At 36.2% G+C, this 20,015-nt stretch overlaps 1 protein-coding gene and 2 long non-coding RNA genes across 8 annotated transcripts in view; 2 read left to right on the top strand and 1 right to left on the bottom strand.

Moving 5' to 3' along the window:
- LOC118281055 (monocarboxylate transporter 12) overlaps nt 1-20,015 on the top strand; it is a 122,878-nt gene that overhangs the window by 46,992 nt on the left and 55,871 nt on the right. For 4 of the 6 annotated variants that reach the window (XM_050700936.1, XM_050700938.1, XM_050700937.1 and 1 more), the window contains one exon: nt 10,947-19,440. In XM_050700936.1, coding sequence (XP_050556893.1) covers nt 10,947-12,155 — 1,209 coding nt within the window. In that variant the 3' untranslated portion in view covers nt 12,156-19,440. Of the gene's footprint in view, nt 1-3,500; nt 5,135-10,946; nt 19,441-20,015 lie in introns of those variants that run through there. The other 2 variants (XR_007706350.1, XR_007706351.1) reach the window with 2 other exon arrangements.
- Nucleotides 5,141-8,662, top strand: LOC126911878 (uncharacterized). Its single transcript, XR_007706379.1, has 2 exons — nt 5,141-7,653; nt 7,758-8,662. It is a non-coding gene; the product is annotated as an uncharacterized LOC126911878 (long non-coding RNA).
- Nucleotides 18,174-20,015, bottom strand: part of LOC126911886 (uncharacterized) — a 57,146-nt gene continuing 55,304 nt past the window's right edge. Inside the window, exon 2 of the long non-coding RNA XR_007706399.1 lies at nt 18,174-19,162. This is a non-coding gene — a long non-coding RNA (uncharacterized LOC126911886). The remainder of the gene's footprint in view (nt 19,163-20,015) is intronic.

The raw sequence follows: 20,015 nt of genomic DNA on the forward strand, positions 1-20,015 counted from the left end.
ATACGACCCCCTATTTTATGAGACTCATAACATACACCATACAATAACTGGTGAAAAGTAGGTGTTACATTGTATACTGAGATAATGACCTCTGAGTTTGTTTGGGCATTTCTTCTCAGAATAGTCCGATAGGAAATGCCGAACTTATCTAGATTTTTTTAAATTATTTTGTCGTATTAACGTGCTCTTTTGTCCCCTAAAATAAAAGATTAAATTAAGATTCTTTTGTAGCCTATTTGCGGAAATAAATTCATTGTTTCATTGCTTGCAAACATTTCACAAACCTTGGCCTAAGTCAAACGTAATATTCTTTTGATAATGTAGTGATTCCTAGGTTTATACACAAAAGGTGTTCTAAAAGTATGTGCCACGGCTTTAATGGAACGTAGGCTACGTTTCTTCACTATAGTAATCTTCAAACACAACACTACCTCCCATTAATGGCAAGCGTCCACAGGCCCGCAACGTACGCATCGCACGCAACGGATTTTAGTTTGTCTTGTATAGAAACTTATACAACTGCATCCACTGATCCGCATCGTACGGACCGCATCATCAGCAATGCCTACATGCGATGCGTACCGATGACGTCATACGGAATGCGTACGATGCGGGCCTGTGGACGTTTACCTTAAAGACGTGGCAGATACTTTTAGAACACCTTATATTACACTAACATTTTCATTAATCAAGAAAAAATAATCACTTTCTGTTTTTCTATAACTCCTGTATTTAATTACTTTACTCTATTAGTTAAAAAAAAAACAACTGAAACTTCGATACCACCAACTCGTAAAATGACAATGGAGTCGAGTTATCAAACCTTCAAGAAAAGAGTGTATTCCTTTTTAAAATAAAGGCCGGCAACGCACCTGTGACTCCTTTGGTGTTGCGGGTGTCCATGGGCGGCGCTGATCGCTTACCATCAGGTGACCCGTCTACTCGTTTGCCCCTTATTCGTTCTTCTTCTTGGAACGAGCAAATAGCGTCACTAAGGGACTGACTGACAGACAGACATATATCGTATATCTTAAAGCATTTTTAGCTGTGAAACTATGCAATCGTTTCCACTGATACTAAGATATGTAGCTGTGCGAAGAAATTGATAGTAGGGAATCCATCTATGCCACCCATCTTTCCATTGAAATACATAGCTTAGCTGAGTCAATTTCCACCAGTGCTGCGCTATGCGCATTCACAGCAACGTAGCATAGCACATCTCTGGTGGAAAAGTACTCTTAACATTATCGGGAGTTATGCGCGTACATACATTTCTTCCATTCATTGTTTATTTATTTATTTCCATTATTGTAGATTTTAAAGTAATTAGGTACAGGAGTTTTCATAACATGATATAATACTGTTTCATTTTCAAAAATACGCTGTTTATGTGAAATAACTGTATATAAAAACTGTTGTTTTAAATAACTGCTATTTGTTATAACGTTTAACGAAAGTGATTATGTTTTAAAACACGTTGATGGCAACTTCAGGCTTGAAAATTTGCTGCAACAGTACAGAGTCTGTGTTTTTGGTTCCCCAGTCATTCTCCGTTTTGACGTTGACGCCGACTGCATTACCTTTTTTTTAATGGGGGAAAATCATCTAATGACTTTTCTCGCCTTAAGAGAGGGAGTGTCAGACTCGTACTGAATAAAAATTAAAAACCACCTCGTGCCTACTCCTGCTTTTTGAGCCAGAGCCCCGGTAACCTGTTAGGCAGTCCGCATCAGGATCCGGATCAGGCATCAGCCCTACTGGACCCATCTGTGGTGGCCTAAAAACCAGGAGTAGGAACGGGGTGGTTTTCAGTCAGTAAAAGTCTGATACTCGCCTAAGGCGAGAGAAGACATAGAATGATTCTCCCCCCTTAAAAAAATCATGAGTAGTGTAAGCAGTGACTTGGCCAATTGTTTATTTGCAACACTGATTGTCGTATACTAACAAACAATTGCTTTTTATGACAATGGGATTAACAATTACAACTGGTGAAGATAATATGCACTATTGAAATATCTGCTTTTCACTTCTATGCCCGTATATTGAAATGCTACTCAATTTTAAGTTGTACTTAAATATCGTACTATCTCTGTCATTTTACAAAGAATTGGTAGTAACAGGGTGATTTTCAAAAATAAAGTTAACGGCGTCATTATCCTCAACCAAAAGTTAACAATTCTGCCGATTGAAGCACAAAATTTGGTTTCAATAAATTGAGCTGTGACACTGCTCTCAACCAATCCATTCAAAATAAGGATGATAATAAGCTACCACGATGCTTAATAAAGCGGGAGAATAATGATTTGTTAAATAAAAGTTTTTTTAAGAAACACCCAATAAAACTATTGCTGAAAAAGTCTTAAAATTGAATGGCGTTTGAGAATTTGGCTACTAAGGACTAAAATGCATTATAGATACTGTCACTCAAAATCTTTATGACAGGTAAAATTTTAAAACAGTAAAATGCTGTTTTACAATTTTACCAAAATCGGTGGTGGTTGTTATTATTATTACCCTAGGTGTTGCCATTAACGTGTAAATATTTAAATGGTGTTGCCAATGTTGATATTTTCTTTTTTGGTATATTTAACTGACTGCATGATTTATTTATTGTGTTTAAATTATTATAATATAGAAAGGTTTTATCCTTTGGTTTTATCTAAAAATTAAGTCGATGTTGTGTTCTGTAACAGTTTTTTGTTGAACGCACGATTTCTGACGTCTTAGGGTCAATTTACACTACCGCAGAGTCGAAGCGTTGTTCGCGCGCAGACGCGCGAATTCCGACGAATGCGCGCGCCTTTTTAAAATCTTAGAAGTAATGTGTGCGTTACGCTGTGGAGTTAAGGTTGAATTTGTTATGTTCAGTTTTGGAAAGACGCTTCGATGCGCTTCGACTCTGCGCTAGTATAAATTGACCCTTATGTATATAAATAGAAAAATAACACTATTATGTGTAGATATATTGATATTTTAGTATAAAAGTAATAATTAATGCTTGAAGCTAATTTATTAGCTGCTAGAATTATGTGTAAGGTCTTTTGTGTGATTATATTTTGTTCCAAGTTGTGTAATTTTTTTATTCAGATTACTTTTGTGAGACATATACATTAATTATTATGTTATCGGCTTACTCACGTAACGGTTTGACGTGGAACTCGACTAGTTTTTAGCCATGCTAGAGGCTCATATTCATGAGCAGCATTCTGCGACACACGACGCGGCGACTGTCGCGCTGCTACTGAAACTAGTCGAGTTCCTCGTCAAACAGTTACGTGAGTAAGCCGATAACATAATAATTAATTTTGGAAATTCTTCTAAAATGGCGACTTTTAGCTATTAAATCCCTGTGATACTTTTTATTCACATAATAAGTTACATTAATTTTCGCTTTTATTATACACACAAAAGACCTAACACAACTGTAAATACCTTCCCTATATATAAACCGCAAAAAAACATATATTTACAAAAATAATTACCTAAACCAATCATTTCAGGATGACATCTTGTTTGAAGAGGAAGAGGAACCGACAGACACATTTCAGATGACTCTCACGACACCAGAGAAAACGGAGAACGGATATACAGCCGACAAGAAACTCTCAAGTTCTAATATACAAAATATGACGTCATCTCAGCAGATTAGACAGAATCATTCCAAGAGAAAGCTTTCTTACACGCGTCCTATACCAAAATCAACTTATAGCGCATCTTCTATTAATGATGGCGTTCTCAAAAAATTGGGCTCTCAAGATGGTTTTAGTCGCAAATTAAGCACGACTAACACAGGCCCTAAAAGGAACTTTTCAACGTCTAGTTTCGCTCATGTAGCTACTCCTTTCCATGGGTCAACGCTTTCAGCTTTCGAACAACCAAACGAATTTGCTTCCCAATTCTCTCTAAAATCCGTCACAGAAAGCGTAGCAGACGCGGCATACTGTTGTTTTTGCTGTAAGAAGAAACCTACTAAAAAAGCCGCAGAACCGAATAAATTTTTCGACTTATCTTTATTAAAAGACCCTACGTATTTAGTTATACTAGTGTCTAGCAGTACCGTAGCTATTTCATGCACAAATTTTATCATTTTACTACCGTCTCACGCTCAAAACATAGGTTTCGATAAAGCTAGAGGGGCTTATTTACTCAGTACGGTATCAGCTCTAGACTTAGTAGGCCGTATAGGCGGTTCGGCACTTTGTGACTTAAATCTAATACCAAAGAGCTTCTATTTCGTTGGCGGGTTGTTATTTTCGGGTATCACTTTGTCCATAATACCGTTTTTAGAATCTTATTTGGCTATAAGCGTGTTTTGTGCGCTGTTTGGGCTTGCTTCAGGCGTGAATAATAGTGTAACGACGTTAGTAATGGCTGAGATTTTAGGTGTAGAAAGGCTAATGTCTACTTATGGTATTAGTCTGTTTGTAAACGGCTTGCTTCAGCTAGTAGGTCCGCCCATATGTGGGCTCTGGTTTGAAAGGGATAGAAATTTTATGAAGATGTTCCTTACTTTTGGTTTAATTTTCATCTGTGGAGCCTCTCTTTGGCTCTTTATGCCTTTAATAAATAGGCATAAGGCCAAAAAGGAGGCGGAAAAGAATGCTAAAGTTTAGTTTTTTAATTTCTGTTAGGTTTTTTTTTTATACAGGTTGTCCAAAATTAATTGTTGATGCAAAATTGTGTAGATTAAAGTTTTTGTATGAGGTGGTAATGTGACTATTATGACTAAAATGCTTTGACTAAGTGACGTCTCGACTTCGATTCCCTGGTCGAGGAAAGTATTATTAAGATTTTCTCGTAATAGGAATTTTCAGCAATACAATGTTATTTTAAAATTGAATCCTGTATACTAATATTATTTCATTATAAGACGGTCATTCTCCGGTGTGATGTTTCTAATTACCGAAATATCGGCTGGACCGCAGTGATACCACGGCCTCACAGAAAACCGACGTGAAACAACGCTTGCGTTGTGTTTCGTTGTGTGAGTGGGGTTACCGGAGACCCAATTACCCCTTTCCCAATCCCCGATTCCCAAACAACCCTTAAATTCCTAACCCCCAAAAGACCGGCAACGCACTTGTAACGCCTATGTTTCGGGTGTCCATGGGCGGCGGCGATTGCTTACCATCAGGTGATCCGTCTGCTCGTTTACAGGCTTATACCATAAAAAATGAAACTATTAAAGATACAAAAAGTCAAATTATTAGCATATTTGTAAATAATATGTTTTAAGTAAAAATAAAAATGGCTAAGTATGGTAATTAGAAACGTCAAACCTGACAATGGCCGAAGATTATTTTGTAGACTAATTTAAACACCAATTTACTTAATTTAATTAGAATTAAACATTCAAATCATTACCGTAATTAATGTGATATATAAAGAAAATACTAATTATTAACTTAAATAGGAAAATACATAGAGAGTTTTAAATACCTACTTCATTCCTCTGATTAATTACATAAGTGATTTACGATAATGGTGCTTATAGTGTGAGAAATAGAGTTATATTTTAATTGACTAATGGTCTAATGCACGAATCAACCTCTCCTGTACCCTTAGTATGAGTTTGCTTTACGTTTAACACATTGAACGCCGTGGTGGTCACCGGTGACCGACGTTAGCGGAGGATTTGCCTTCAACAGTTTTCTATTGGCAGTCAAAGACTTAAGGTAATCGAAACGAAAGCGCGTTCGGTTGTCGGATTGGCCGGCAGAGCGCGTTCGGTTGTCGGATTGGCCGGCAGATCGCGTTCGGTTGTCGGATTGGCCGGCAGAGCGCGTTCGGTTGTCGGATTGGCCGGCAGAGCGCGTTCGGTTGTCGGATTGGCCGGCTCGAATGGACCAACCAATCAAAGGGCTTAGTACGAGTTTGTGTTACGTATAACGAGATTAAAATGAGAGCGCGGGCTGCACTCTGATTGGTTGGGTCATTCGCGCCGGCAAATCAACGAACGCCCTCTCATTACGTTTTCGTTCAACGTAAGAGTCATCTAATGGTTACTTAACCCAGACCTTAGCAATTGCTTTTCATACAAAATTGTTACTTAGGAATAGTTTAAGTTATCATTAAATGACTCTAAGTACGGCAGTAAGGGTTCAGAGCGCCGAACGCGCTCTCGTTTCGATTACTTTAAACGTAAAGCAAACTCATACTAAGATTACTGAACATAAATGTCCTTAAGTTTATCTATCATAAATGACACTTAACGACATTTCTCTTTTCACCAACCTATAAGTCACACCTACCCATGAAGCAAGTACAAAGAGGAGATGCCATAATGTGATTGTGCACTGTGACACAAACACGGCCCTGTCCAATGATATTATAAGTAAACAGGTGTAGATAGGTTATAAGCGCTAAGAAACTATCGTTTTCTTTTTCTTCTCCTCTAATAACATCTTCTGATTTATTTCGTTGCGGGATCCAAGACAGTTATTCATATCCCTGGGACGCGCCGGACTTCAGTGTTCCGGTGTTTTCATGGTTGTATCTACTGTAGATCCTGGTGCATAGAAGTTGCAGCGGTATGGGAGGTTGTGGCGGGCTTGTCCCATAAAAAAAGCGCTCAGAAAGTGACACATTAAAATGTGGACAATTGGCAACGTTTTTGTAGTATGGGACCGCTAGATGAAAATAGAGAGGGGCGTGGTTTGTAACGTCCCGCGCTCCCCGTAAAGTATCACGCATTATGTTAAAGGGAAATCCAGTTATGACATCTCCTCTTTGTATTTGCTTCATGCACCCAACAGTACAAGTAAGGGGTTAGTTAAGTGCTTCCTCATGCTAAGTAACTCTTAGATAAGTGGCAGTTTATGGGTGATTGTCGAAAACGGCCATAATTTTAATAAATTCACTCGCTCCGTATTAGATTGGACTCGTAATATAACTGAGGAAAATGTGGGTTACATTGTATACATAATTATGTGCACCTCTGCCTACCCCTTCTGCGATTAAAAGACGCGATTTTATGTTATGTATTTCATAATGACGATTTAGGGAACAGAGAGTAAAGTTCCCTAAGAAAAGGAGGATCCTCCGACCAGGTGAGGTGATCAGCCTGGCGGGCTTTCTGCCCAACTGTTGTTCGTTGGGATTTTCTATCCGTGTTAATTCGCATGTAAACTTCACATGTGCGATGCAGGATATTTATGACGTCATCCGTTGATTTGCTCGTCGATAGTCTATGTGCGACTTCTGTCATCTGTCACTTGTCAGGTGTCGCCACAACGATAATTATATATTTTTATATTAATATTATTTTGACACAATAGGGATGATGTCGGGGTATGAAAAATTAAAATGTATTCAGTCCGTCAGTTAGGTAATGAAAAAATATTAGACACGTATTTTTTTTATTTTGTCGTATAAGATAACAATACTTAGATAAAACGAATCAAAGTTTAGAAGTGCGAACTTTTGAGGGGCGAAAATCCACCAATCGCGCCTACGCGGGGTATCACACACCCGTAAGATGAGAAAGGGTGGGAAAATGCTTTCTACTGCACGGTACAATGATATTAATACAGTAACTATGTCTTATGCGATATGAAACGAAAGATATTATAGAAAAACATTGATTAATGTAGTGTAGACATTGTCCAGTCAATTGATTTTAGCGGTGACTGTCCAGGCGACACACGTACTTAGGTATCGTCATGAGCTAATGTTCACATGTAAACAGCAGCTCATGTAAAGAGATTGTCCAGTCAACTGATGGTAGCGGCGACTGTCCAGGCGACACACGTACTTAGGTATCGTCATGAGCTAATGTTCACATGTAAACAGCAGCTCATGTAAAGAGATTGTCCAGTCAACTGATGGTAGCGGTGACTGTCCAGGCGACACACGTACTTAGGTATCGTCATGAGCTAATGTCCACATGTAGTGTAGAGAATCGACTTTTTATAACAATATATACGTATAATTATGTTTTATAGTTTTTATATTTGTAATATGCACAAAAAAAAACGTTGCCCCACACTAGGATTTTCTCCTGTATCGTAGGTGCGTTTACAAACATACAAGTTCACATACACATGCCACCCAGACCCAAAACAACAATTTGTGGATCACACAAAGAGTTGCTCCGTGCGGGAGAACGCTCTACGTCAACCATGCAGAAAAGTGATTGTTAAGGTAAGCGTTCACAGGCCCGCATCGTACGCATTCCGTATGACGTCATCAGTACGCATCGCATGTAGGCATTGCCGATGATGCGGTCCGTACGATGCGGATCAGTGGACGCAGTTGTATGAGTTTCTATACAAGACAAACTAAAATCCGTTGCCTGTGGACGCTTACCTTATATGTGCATAAAGGCGTATCTTTATGTTATTAGTTTAATTGAAAAAAGGTTACCAGATATAAGAGGCTTTGAATTATAATTTATTTTTGCAAAAATCTTTATTTATTTTATTTCTTATTTTGACCAATATCGTACAAATGCTTGCATATCAAACTATTTTAAATTTAAAAGAAAATATCCATCCTCGGGCCTTGAATAGTGTGATTTATGATTTTTTCCGAATTTCTACTGAATTATTAGTTTTTAAGGTTTATTTTTAATTGAATTTTATATAATTAAAGATGTGTATATGTAAAGATATATGAGTTGCGATTGTTTTATTCACAAATGCAACTATGAAGCACAAATACATATATGACTTAAATCTGTCTTCAAAGTTTTTTACAAAGCCAGATAGATTATGGTCTGGAATAACACATACTGCCACACTCAAAGTCATTTAATGGTTACTTAACCCAGTCCTTAGCAATGTGCTAGTTTCCTACTAGTCAAATTCAATACTTTTTTCGAAACGTCAAAAACTATATTTTCTATGAACTTTGTATGAAATACTCTATTATGACGTCATCAGATTTTTACGTCAAATAGCAGACTTATTTCTAGAAATTTAGCTAAAATTAGTTCATCAAATTTATGAATGAGAGTGTGATTATTTTTGAATATTTTATTGTATTGAAAAGTTTTAATAATATATTTTTGACCCAGTCATCATCCCTATTGTTTTCGGAACAAAATCGTTACTAAGGAATAGTTTAAGTTACCATTAAATGTCTCTGAGTGTTGTAGTTAGACTATTTTTTATTCCACGGAAACGCAAGCAAAGCAGCTTGCAGAAACTAGTTACAATAAAAAAATCGTTGTTCTTGCCAAATATATTTTTTTATTTACTTAAATAGGTTTAAAATCTTAGGTTTACTTTGTTAAGTTAGTTACCTTATATAAAATGACCATAAGTATTTCGAAATTAATTATTTTGTTATAAAAATCGTAATTTCATTAGTTATATTTTTCATTCCTTATTCATTTTGTCCATTCCTTGAATTTTTCCAATATTTGTGTATATATATATATTTTTATTAATGTAAACTTAGGTCTTGTAATATGTCTAGATGAAATGTCCGGGGGGGGATAGACTCACCCCCTATTACATTAACGATGAAGGAAAACATTGTGAGGAAACCTGAGCTTATAATTTCTAATTATAACTTTGAAATTGCCAACCCGCATTGAGCAAGCGTGGTGATTAATGCTCAAACATTCTCCGTGTGAAAAGAGGCTTTTGGTCAGCAGTGGCCGCTTATAGGCTGTTGATGTGATGTGTTGATTATTATTTACTAGTGAGCACCTTCGTATAGGTGCAATGGTAATATATTATGCATGTATTATACATATAAACCTACCTCGTGAATCACTCTATCTATTAAAATATCCGCATCAAAATCCGTTGCGTAGTTTCAAAGATATAGGGGCATACAAAGAGACATAGGGACAGAGAAAGCGATTTTGTTTTATACTATGTAGTCATCTAGACATATTACGGATCTAAGTTAAAGATAGATTATTTTAATATAAATACGACTCAGTCAAGTGTTGACTCTTTGTTAAATAGTTAAAATTAGGTTATAAGCCATTTAAATGTAAGTTTATAAAATAAATTATGTATTTCTTATAAAAAAAAACTTATTGTTTTATTTTTCTAGTTCATATTTATGTTTTAACTTTCGTGAGACATACTAAATTAATTATTATGTTATCGGCTTACCCACGTAACTGTTTGACGAGGAACTCGACTAGTTACAAGCCATGCTAGAGGCTCATATTCATGAGCAGCATTCCGCGACACACGACGCGGCGATTGTCGCGCTGCTACTAGTAATCGTGAAACTAGTCGAGTTCCTCGTCAAACAGTTACGTGAGTAAGCCGATAACATAATAATTCATATTTATATTATTTATGCATTCTTAGGCAATGTCAAGTTATTTTGAATGCAAGTAAGAAAATAAAGATTGATTCAGTACAGAGACAGTAACCATTGGTCGGCTACTGAGTCCACGAATGGTTACAGAAGATATGACTTCGTTACAAAGCGTACAATTTAGTATAACAATAGCTACTGTCTCTGTACTGAATCTATCTTTATTTTCTTACCTGCATACTAAATGAATTGGCTGACTGTATTTTTCTTTTTGGAATAAATATAATGTGTTCTAAAAGTATCTGCCACGGCTTTAATGGGAGGTAGTGTTGTGTTTGAAGATTACAATAGTAAATATAAATGATTGATTATGAGTATTTTTTTCAAACGTAAATATCTACCCATACCATTGTTATGAGAGAGCTATCTCTTTCACCGTCTCTGTCGCTTCATCAATGAAAACAGTTGCTATCAAGTTTTGATTGATGGAGCGAAGCATCGTGCATATTTGTGAACCTCTTTATGCAGAGTAGAGTCAATGTTTATTTAACTTCTTTATGTTCTCAAATTGAATTAACTGGTCCGTGGTACGAAATTTCTTCACTATTGTAATTTTCAAACACAACACTACCTCCCATTAAAACCGTGGCAGATACTTTTAGAACACCTTATATTACGTGCCAAATATATGCACTATTATATTTCTTGATTTGTTACAGTTGGAACCCTTTATAGAAGAAGACGCTGGCGATTTAGAAGATTCAGAGCACCCCAAGTTAACTTTAACCCCAGAAGAAATGACCCCAAACGACAAACAACTCAACGGCTCCCCCCCAATCTTCAAAAACCAGTCCCATGTCGCGTTAGAGGAGAATCCGAAGCAGGATTTCGCTAGATCAGCAAGCGCGGTACAAGTGATGGCTAGAGAAGGAGATCGGACCAGGAAACCAACTCCAGTCTCCTCAAGACACGGCCTACAGAATATATCAAGCAAGAGCCATTTGCCTAGCAATCCTTCTTTACTAGAATCTGTACCAGAAGGGCGTAGTCGCGTTAACTCTCAAGAAGCCTTCGGCAAGAAGCTAGGTGTCCCCAAAACGCCAAAACGGAGTCCATCTACCTCTAGTTTCCAGTACATGTCGACACCTTTCCATGGTTCTACATTATCAGCCTTTGAGAAACCAAGCGAATTTGCTTCCCAATTCAGCTTAAAATCTGTTACCGATAGCTTAGCTCCCATAACCTACTGCTGTGGCTGCAAAAAGAAAAGTAAAGAGGATGATGCAAAGAAGGAGCCTAGCAAATATTTCGATATTCAACTTCTCAAAGACCCTATTTATTTAGTCATACTAATATCGAATTGTACTTGCGCCATTTCCTATACAAATTTTATTATTTTAGTTCCATCTTATGCTAAAGAATGTGGTTTCGATAAATCGCTTGGAGCTTATTTATTGTCGATCATATCAGCTTTAGACTTGGTCGGTCGTATTGGCGGTTCGGCGCTATCCGATTTAGTGCTCACTCCAAAACGATATTTCTTTATTTTTGGCTTGTTACTATCAGGTATAAGTTTGTCAATGATACCTTTAGTGTCAAGTTATTCAGCTATAAGTGCTTTCTGTTCTATATTCGGTATAGCTTCGGGGATAAATGTGGGGGTGACAGCTCTAGTAATGACTGAAATGCTAGGAACAGAACGGCTGATGTCTTCATACGGTATTAGTCTCTTTGTCAACGGTATTTTGCAGTTAATAGGGCCCCCTATATGCGGTTTCTGGTTTGAGTATACACAGTCTTATAAATCTTTGTTTGTTACGTTAGGCTTTATTCTAATATTTGGAGCGGCGCTATGGGGATTTGTACCCCTCATTCATAGGAGAAGACGTTTGGCCCAAACGAATAAAGAGGGTACGGATAAAGCGTAGTATACAATTCTTCTTAGAAATGGTGACTCATAAATTTGTATATGTCACTCCTATAAAATATATATTAAAGTGCACCTTATAGTAATGATTTTAAAGTTAAAATTCTGTCCCGTTGTCCTTGTATAGAAGGTGTTCTAAAAGTATCTGCCACGGCTTTAATGGGAGGTAGTGTTGTGTTTGAAGATTACAATAGTGAAGAAACGTACCCCATAGAAATTCATTTTGAGAACATAAAGAAGTAAAGAAGTTAAATAAACATTGGCTCTACTCTGCATAAAGTGGTTCACAAATACGCACGATGCGATAGAGACAGTGAACGAGATAGCTCTTTCATAACAAACTCACACACTTCTTTGTATGAAAAAATAAATTACTCATAATCAATAATTTATATTTACTACTAGCTTTCCGCCCGCGGCTTCGCCCACGTGTAATTCGGTTATATATAGCGTTTTTTAATGATCTCGACAGGGCTTTTTCTTCCACAGTCTGATAGTCATCATCTCATGTGAATGAGCTGATGATGGAAGGTACAACTCCTCAACGGTTAGGAGTTGAAAGAAAATTCTTACGAAGTTATACGTACATGTGAGGCTATTAGGTTGACCTGATAATAAAAAGTAAATCTCATTAACGTTAAGAATTTAGGTGAAAATGGATGCGGACAAATTTCGTCTCTTCACTTGTTTCCTTTTAGCTGTTTGTATGGGTAGTGTTAACACAAAATAGGGATTTAAAGGCGTGATGTTATTAATGTTATGCATGTATGTACATAATTATGTATGTTATTATGTATGTTAAAGAGACGACTGAAAGTTGTCATACAAAGTCTTTTTTTAAGGATGGGAAATCATCAAATGACCTCTCCCGCTCTGGGTGGAACGGAAGGGAGTGTCAAACTTTTACTGACTAAAACCCACCTCGTTCCTTCAGTTGCCCTTTGCGTTCCGGGGCCACGGTATCTCGTTAGAACTTTCCCGCAGCCCCGGCTCAGTTTATCCCGTTTCCCCCCTTGGGGGTTGACATTTCAAAAATCCCTTCTTAGTGCTCACTTATGTTACTAAAGGAACCTCTGTTCAAAATCTCAGACTCCTATACCGAGCGGTTTCGGCTGTGCGTTAATAAATCAGTCACCCAATCGCACCCCTAAATCACGATTGGAGGGTAGTTTGAAAAAACTTATAATGTCAAACATATTTACTTGCCTATGTACGTGTTCATGCCAAGTTTCAAGTTTATAAACCCAAGGAATAAGATTTTGCATAGAAACGTTTTTACCCCTTTTCCCCCCTTGGGGTTGAATTTCCAAAAATCCTTTCTTAGTGCTCCCCTACATATCCCAAGGAACCTACATTCCAAATTTCAGCTGTCTACGACCAGTAGTTTCGACTGTGCGTTGTCTGTCAGTCAGTCAGTCACTCAGTAACGGAAGAGTTTTATATACAATGTGATAGGCGTGGGACTTCTAACCCGTTAAGGCTGAGTACTACATCTAATTTTATCGACAAAAAAAATAATATGGGGGGTTGAACCCCTAATTGAAAATATAGGAAAATAGTGATTTTTTCGGTAAGAATAATTCACAAATTATTTTTTTTTCTCACCAAAACATTATCAAACATATGAAAAAAGTAATGAATTAGTTAGCCAAGGTTATTAGCTACCGTTTGTCGTCTTTTTTTTGTTTCTACGACGCATACAACCTTTGATATCAAAAAAGTAAAAAAAATATTAAAATGGCCATAATTTTTAGGGGAGGGGATTCGACCCCTTCGACCCAGGACTTTTGTCGTTAAAATGAAATGTAGTATTCAGCCTTAACGGGTTAGAAGTCTCGCCCCTATCACATTGTATATAGATTGTAATCTTCAAACACAACACTACCTCCCATTAAAGCCGTGGCAGATACTTTTAGAACACCTTATATGGCGATTTTTATTAAGTATGTACTTATTTTAGTTATATAATATGTCCAGTATATTTCAAACTCGAGAATTTAAAAAAGTGATTATGTATGTACAAATTTCATATATCTATTATAATTTTAAACTTAAACTGAAGCTAAGATATGCTGGGCACTTATCAATATATAAAGAAATACAATTATAAATAAATAATGCTTATACATATAATTATAAACTAAATTATGTTTATACATAATATAACAGAATGTGAGTGATATGACGGTGTCTGTTATATTATGTATAACATAATTACATAATGAAATACTTATAATAATGGGTATATATTTTTATATATATAACTTAGTTATAATTTTATATATTTTAATATAGAAAAATAAGGGAATGAGATAATTTATGGGTTATTATAAAATCATCAATATTAAGTCTTTGACTGCCAATAGAAAACTGTTGAAGGCAAATCCTCCGCTAACGTCGGTCACCGGTGACCACCACGGCGTTCAATGTGTTAAATAACGAAATATTAATTAAAAAAAATGTATTTCTGATGTTTGGTAATAGGCTCGCTGCCTATTATAAATAGGTTACATAAAAATGTGTAGGTACTTTAAGTACCTCTACTAAATATGAAAGTTATCAAGTGGCATAGCGTGCCCGTATAAAAATAAGTTTGGGCCCCCTTCCTTTTTTGAGGGAGGAAAATCATCCAATGATTTTTCCCGCCTATCAAGCCTCAAAGAGGGGCCTTACCAATGCTATAACCATGTTTGGGGGCCCTTATGAAGACGTTAAATTTCCTAAAGTTGCTGCTAACTTTTGAACTTTTGTAATTTCTGAATTGAAGAAAAACCATTGGAAAGTTTTCATTTTTTGCTTTGTACACGGTTTCATACGGGGGCTCCTGGGTTACAGGGGCCTAAAATTAAGAAAACTATTGATACGGCGCCAGCTATGCCCCTGAAGTTATGCCTATTGCCAAACATCAGACATTATTCAGTGTATATTGAACCTTATTGTGTAGCATTTACAGTTCGTAATCCAAATTATCTGGTTTCCTTTACTCAGTATCAAAGTGGCCGGTTACTTATATTTTTAAGCTAATTTCCTAATACCGGACGCGAGTCCACTAACAATTATAATGACGCCTATAATCAGCATCTACCGGGTATAAGTCATGCCTTATGTTCGGCCATGGGGTATATAAACGTCTTAATGTCGGCAATATTTTAAAATAAACGCAAATATTAACTATCACAGTTAAAAATAATTACAAAATTACGGTTTTCTCACGTAAATTGGAGAAAAGACGCACGCTGTTCATGATAAAGCGTGACTCGAAACTAATAGAGCTTTTCTCCATTAGTGTGTGTAAACCGTGATTTTGTAGTTAATTTAGGATGTCTCAATTAATATAAAAAATACAAATATCCAGTTTTTAGTGAATGTCGCAAATAATTTTCAGTTTTAAGTTTAAGAGAGTGTTGTTAACAGACCGGAGATTGGAATTATGCCCAGTGATAACCAATAATTTAGGGATTAAAAGGATTGATTTTTATCTAATTTTAAATCAATATCATTAATTTAGTTTACTCTTGAAACCAATCTCAATGTCAATACAATTTCAATCCAATAAAATCTCAATAATTATTCAATGTCAAAACTATAAAACCCCAATCAAAATCTAAAATTAAATGAATGAGTCTCAAAAAACTACCTCTTTTCAATTTAATGTAATGTCTTTTATTTCATCTTTCATTAATTTCTCATCAATTTGTTAATTGTCTCGATGATCCAGTGGTTTTAAATCTGAGTAGGTACAGTAATCTCGAATTCTACAAAATCCCAATCGAATACTACAAAATAAAATGGATTAAGACTTTTACTCGTGGATCAAACGAAACATAATAAGTGTGGGAGAGCCATGCTTCGACACTGCTGGGTTGGCTCGACCGGAGTGATACCACGACCGAGCAGAAAACCGCCGTGAAACAACGCTTGCGTTGTTTGAGTGAGATTACCGGAGGCCCAATTACCTCGTTCCCAGTGTTCCCAATCCCCGATTCCCCAACAACCCTTAAATTCCTAATTCCTAAAAGGCCGGCAACGCACTTGTAACGCCTCTGGTGTTTCAAGTGTCCATGGTGATCCGTCTGCTCGTTTACCAGCTTATCACATAAAAAACAAAAGAAACAGATAAAGGAGGCAATTTCCAATGAAATATCTTTCTACAGCTTGACTTAACTTCATTGCGCGAAGCTCCATTCAAATTTTCGTTTGATCCACGATTTTTTGGCCACTCTGTATAAGAAAATGAATCTTAATTTTGAATGCTTAGCATTATATCGAATATCTTCAAATCAGTATACACAGTAGTATACTGTTTTTTAATCTCAGTGAATATACATTTTTTTATGATAATAATAATTAATGAATACAATTATATTAATAACTTGCGAATAATAATCATTTTAACACTTCTACGCGTAAATACGTAGAAGTGTCACTTTATGGTAAGCGTCCACAGGCCCGTATCGTACGCATCGGATAGATCGCACGCTCAAACGGATTGAGTGCGTCCACTGTATCGACAGCGTTCGGATTGCCGACGTGAGTATCAGCAATTGGATTGCCGATTCCACTTTCACTTGTATTTTTGGCATCAGCATTCCGTATGACGTCATCAGTACGCATCGCATGTAGGCATTGCCGATGATGCGGTCCGTACGATGCGGATCAGTGGACGCAGTTGTATGAGTTTCTATACAAGACAAACTAAAATACGTTGCGTGCGATGCGTACGATGCGGGCAGAATTGAAAGCATGTTGGCGGTAATGCCAATATGTTTACAAAAAAATCATGAAGTTGTATAAATTATTTCAATTTCCATTTTTATAAAATGCTAAATATTACTGACTGGTACATAAAGATTCAGAAAATGCATTAATTCTAGAAGTTTGAATAATATTGTATCGAATAATTCGATTAATATTATTTGGAATAAATCAAGTAATTATGCTCCATATTATTCTACTTATATGAGAACATTTTGTATAAATATTTGAAAACTAATAAATGATTTGATATAGTTACGAATAATTCGTATAATTCAGCTTGGTATTAACGGGTGTGTTGCGATGATTTCGAATAATTCGAGTAACACCAAATAATGTAGTTACGAATTAATTATTCGTATAAAACTGGAAAATGGGTGTTGCGATGATTTCGAATAATCCGAGTAACATTATTCGAATAATATGATTACGAATAACACCGTTAAAAATGTACTAAAGTACGCCAATCACGTTTTACAGGGAAACCCTAACTTGAGACCATGTTTTGGAAACAAATGATTTTTGTATCGACGCAAAATGTGATAATAATAAGAAACATTATAAATAAGTTCTTTTAATAATAAAAAAGAAAAGTTTGTAAAGATATTGGTTTCAAGGAACAGTATCTACGTAGACAGCGAACGCTATTCTCCTCTTTCTTGAGGGTCTTAGAGCGGGAGGATTCCTAAATATCGACTCTGAGGAGTCGCGATGTCAAGTTGTATACCACATATAAAAATGTATATACTATATCACCCCCTGATCTACCATTCAAGCAAACAAACTTTCAAATTTATAATATTAAGTGGTATAAACTTTAAGTATTATAGCACACGGATGAAAACGGCATGCCAGACTAGCTTCTGCCTGCGACTTTGCCCGTGGGATAAAAAGTAAACCATATTTCATCCAAATTGTTCAGTGGGTTTCAGCGTGATTGACGGAGAAAAATCCAAACAAACAAAGTTTCACATTCATTTTTATAATGTTAGTGTGATAAAATGAGAGGCACGTGGTCCGTTGCGTTTGATTTTGCATACAGTTTTCATCTGTATTCAATAGTAATTAAGGTTTATTTTTAATTGATTTATTCTCAGTATCTTCGCCGCGCCTGCGCTCGTGTCCACTGGGCTTCAAGGCGTTTTATAGTACAAATTTTATTTGCATTTTTTTTATTGTACAAAGTGTATAGAAATATATAATTAAATGTTCCCCAAGAATCACTCAACTGAGCTTATGTCCTACTAATATTATAAATGTGAAAGTTTGTATGTTTTGTTACTCATTCACGTCAAAACCTCTGAAGGAATCGATATGGCTTTGAAACAGGGGTAGATTATGGTCTGAAATAATATAGATAACTTCTTATCCCACGCGAACGCGGCCGAAGCCACTGGCAGAAGCTAGTTTCTCAAACGAATGTATAGGGTGACTGGTAATTAGTGAACGATATTTAAACACGTGATTGTACTCATGATTACAAACAACATTCCCAAAGAAACTTTTTTGTATACTCATTAGTTTTATTTTTATCACAATAACAAAACCGCATCGCTGCTAACAGCTGATCATGCAAATGCTCGCGCACGCGAAATTTGTTGTTTTGTTATTGCGATAAAAAAGTTTCTTTGGGAAAGTTGTTTGCAATCGTGTTTAAATATCGTTCACTAATTACCAGTCACTCTATACATTAATTTAAATTCTTTGTATCGAAATATTTCTGTCATATTTCATAATTTGTGTCGATAACAAAAAATATCGTTGTAGTATTAAGTTAGAATAAGATTTTTTACGAAATAGTAAAGTAACCTGTTATTGTACGGACTAATGCGATATTTTATATAATATATAGTAACTAATGCTAATTTCATACTTGTATACAGTATGGAAATCACTCATGTGATTTGACTCGTGGTACGCATATGTACGCAAGACATAATTATTTTGGACAAAACGCACCTAGAAGTGATGTCACGCAATATTTCAAATCGATATATCTTCGAAAGTATTTGTTTCCGTAAGAAAACAAAATATACGTGTCTAATGTTTTAAAATAATCTACAAGACGGATATTAAAAGGTAAGCGTCCACAGGCTTGCATCGCACGCAACGGATTTTAGTTTGTCTTGTATAGAAACTCATACAACTGCGTCCACTGATCCGCATCGTACGGACCGCATCATCGGCAATGCGTACTGATGACGTCATACGGAATGCGTGCGATGCGTACGATGCGGGCCTGTGGACGCTTACCTTAAAATAAAAATAGGTGATCTGCCCTATTATATGAAATATCGTATCAGTCTTTAGAAACAAAACTACATTCTTCCTTTCTAGTATATTGTAACAATTTTAGTTTTAAGTTTACATATTATAATAAAATATACTTATTTAAAAAATAAATACAAAGCTTACAAACCGGGGTGTCAATTGATATATAGTGCCATTTCTAATGGAGTATATTCACATTGCCTTACTTACTTATAAATAATACTTTCATAAGTATGTATAATAAAATTATTTGTACTATATACAGGTTTTTTATTTCGTCCACCCTACCTACTGCTATTATGCCGTAATTCACACTACGTGTATAAAACACAAATGCTACTGATAAAACTACCATCTATACTAATATTATAAAGCTGAAGAGTTTGTTTGTTTGTACGCGCTAATCTCCGGAACTACTGGTCCGATTTGAATAATTCTTTTTGTGTTGGATAGCGCATTTATCGAGGAAGGTTATAGGCTATGAAACATCACGCTACGATTAATAGGAACCGAGTAGAGCGGGTGAAACCGCGCGGAAGTAGTATTTAATAAAGAATAACTCTGAACGGACTAAGATTTGGAACTTGGCGCCATAGTAACTTTTATTCAGCTCAAAATTACCTATCCGATGATGTGACACATAGCTATTGGAAGGTGGGACCAGATTTCATAGAAACTTTGGCATCCTCCTTTAGCATCGCGAATCGTGGGCTAATCTGTAATAGGGTATTATCCTACTAGTCAAATTCAATACTTTTATCGAAATGTCAAAACCAATTGGGTAGTTTCCTATATCGTCACGCCTTTAATCCCCGAAGGGGTAGGCAGAGGTGCA

This window comes from Spodoptera frugiperda, chromosome 19 (genome assembly GCF_023101765.2).
Source record: "Spodoptera frugiperda isolate SF20-4 chromosome 19, AGI-APGP_CSIRO_Sfru_2.0, whole genome shotgun sequence".
NCBI classification, from domain to species: domain Eukaryota; kingdom Metazoa; phylum Arthropoda; class Insecta; order Lepidoptera; family Noctuidae; genus Spodoptera; species Spodoptera frugiperda.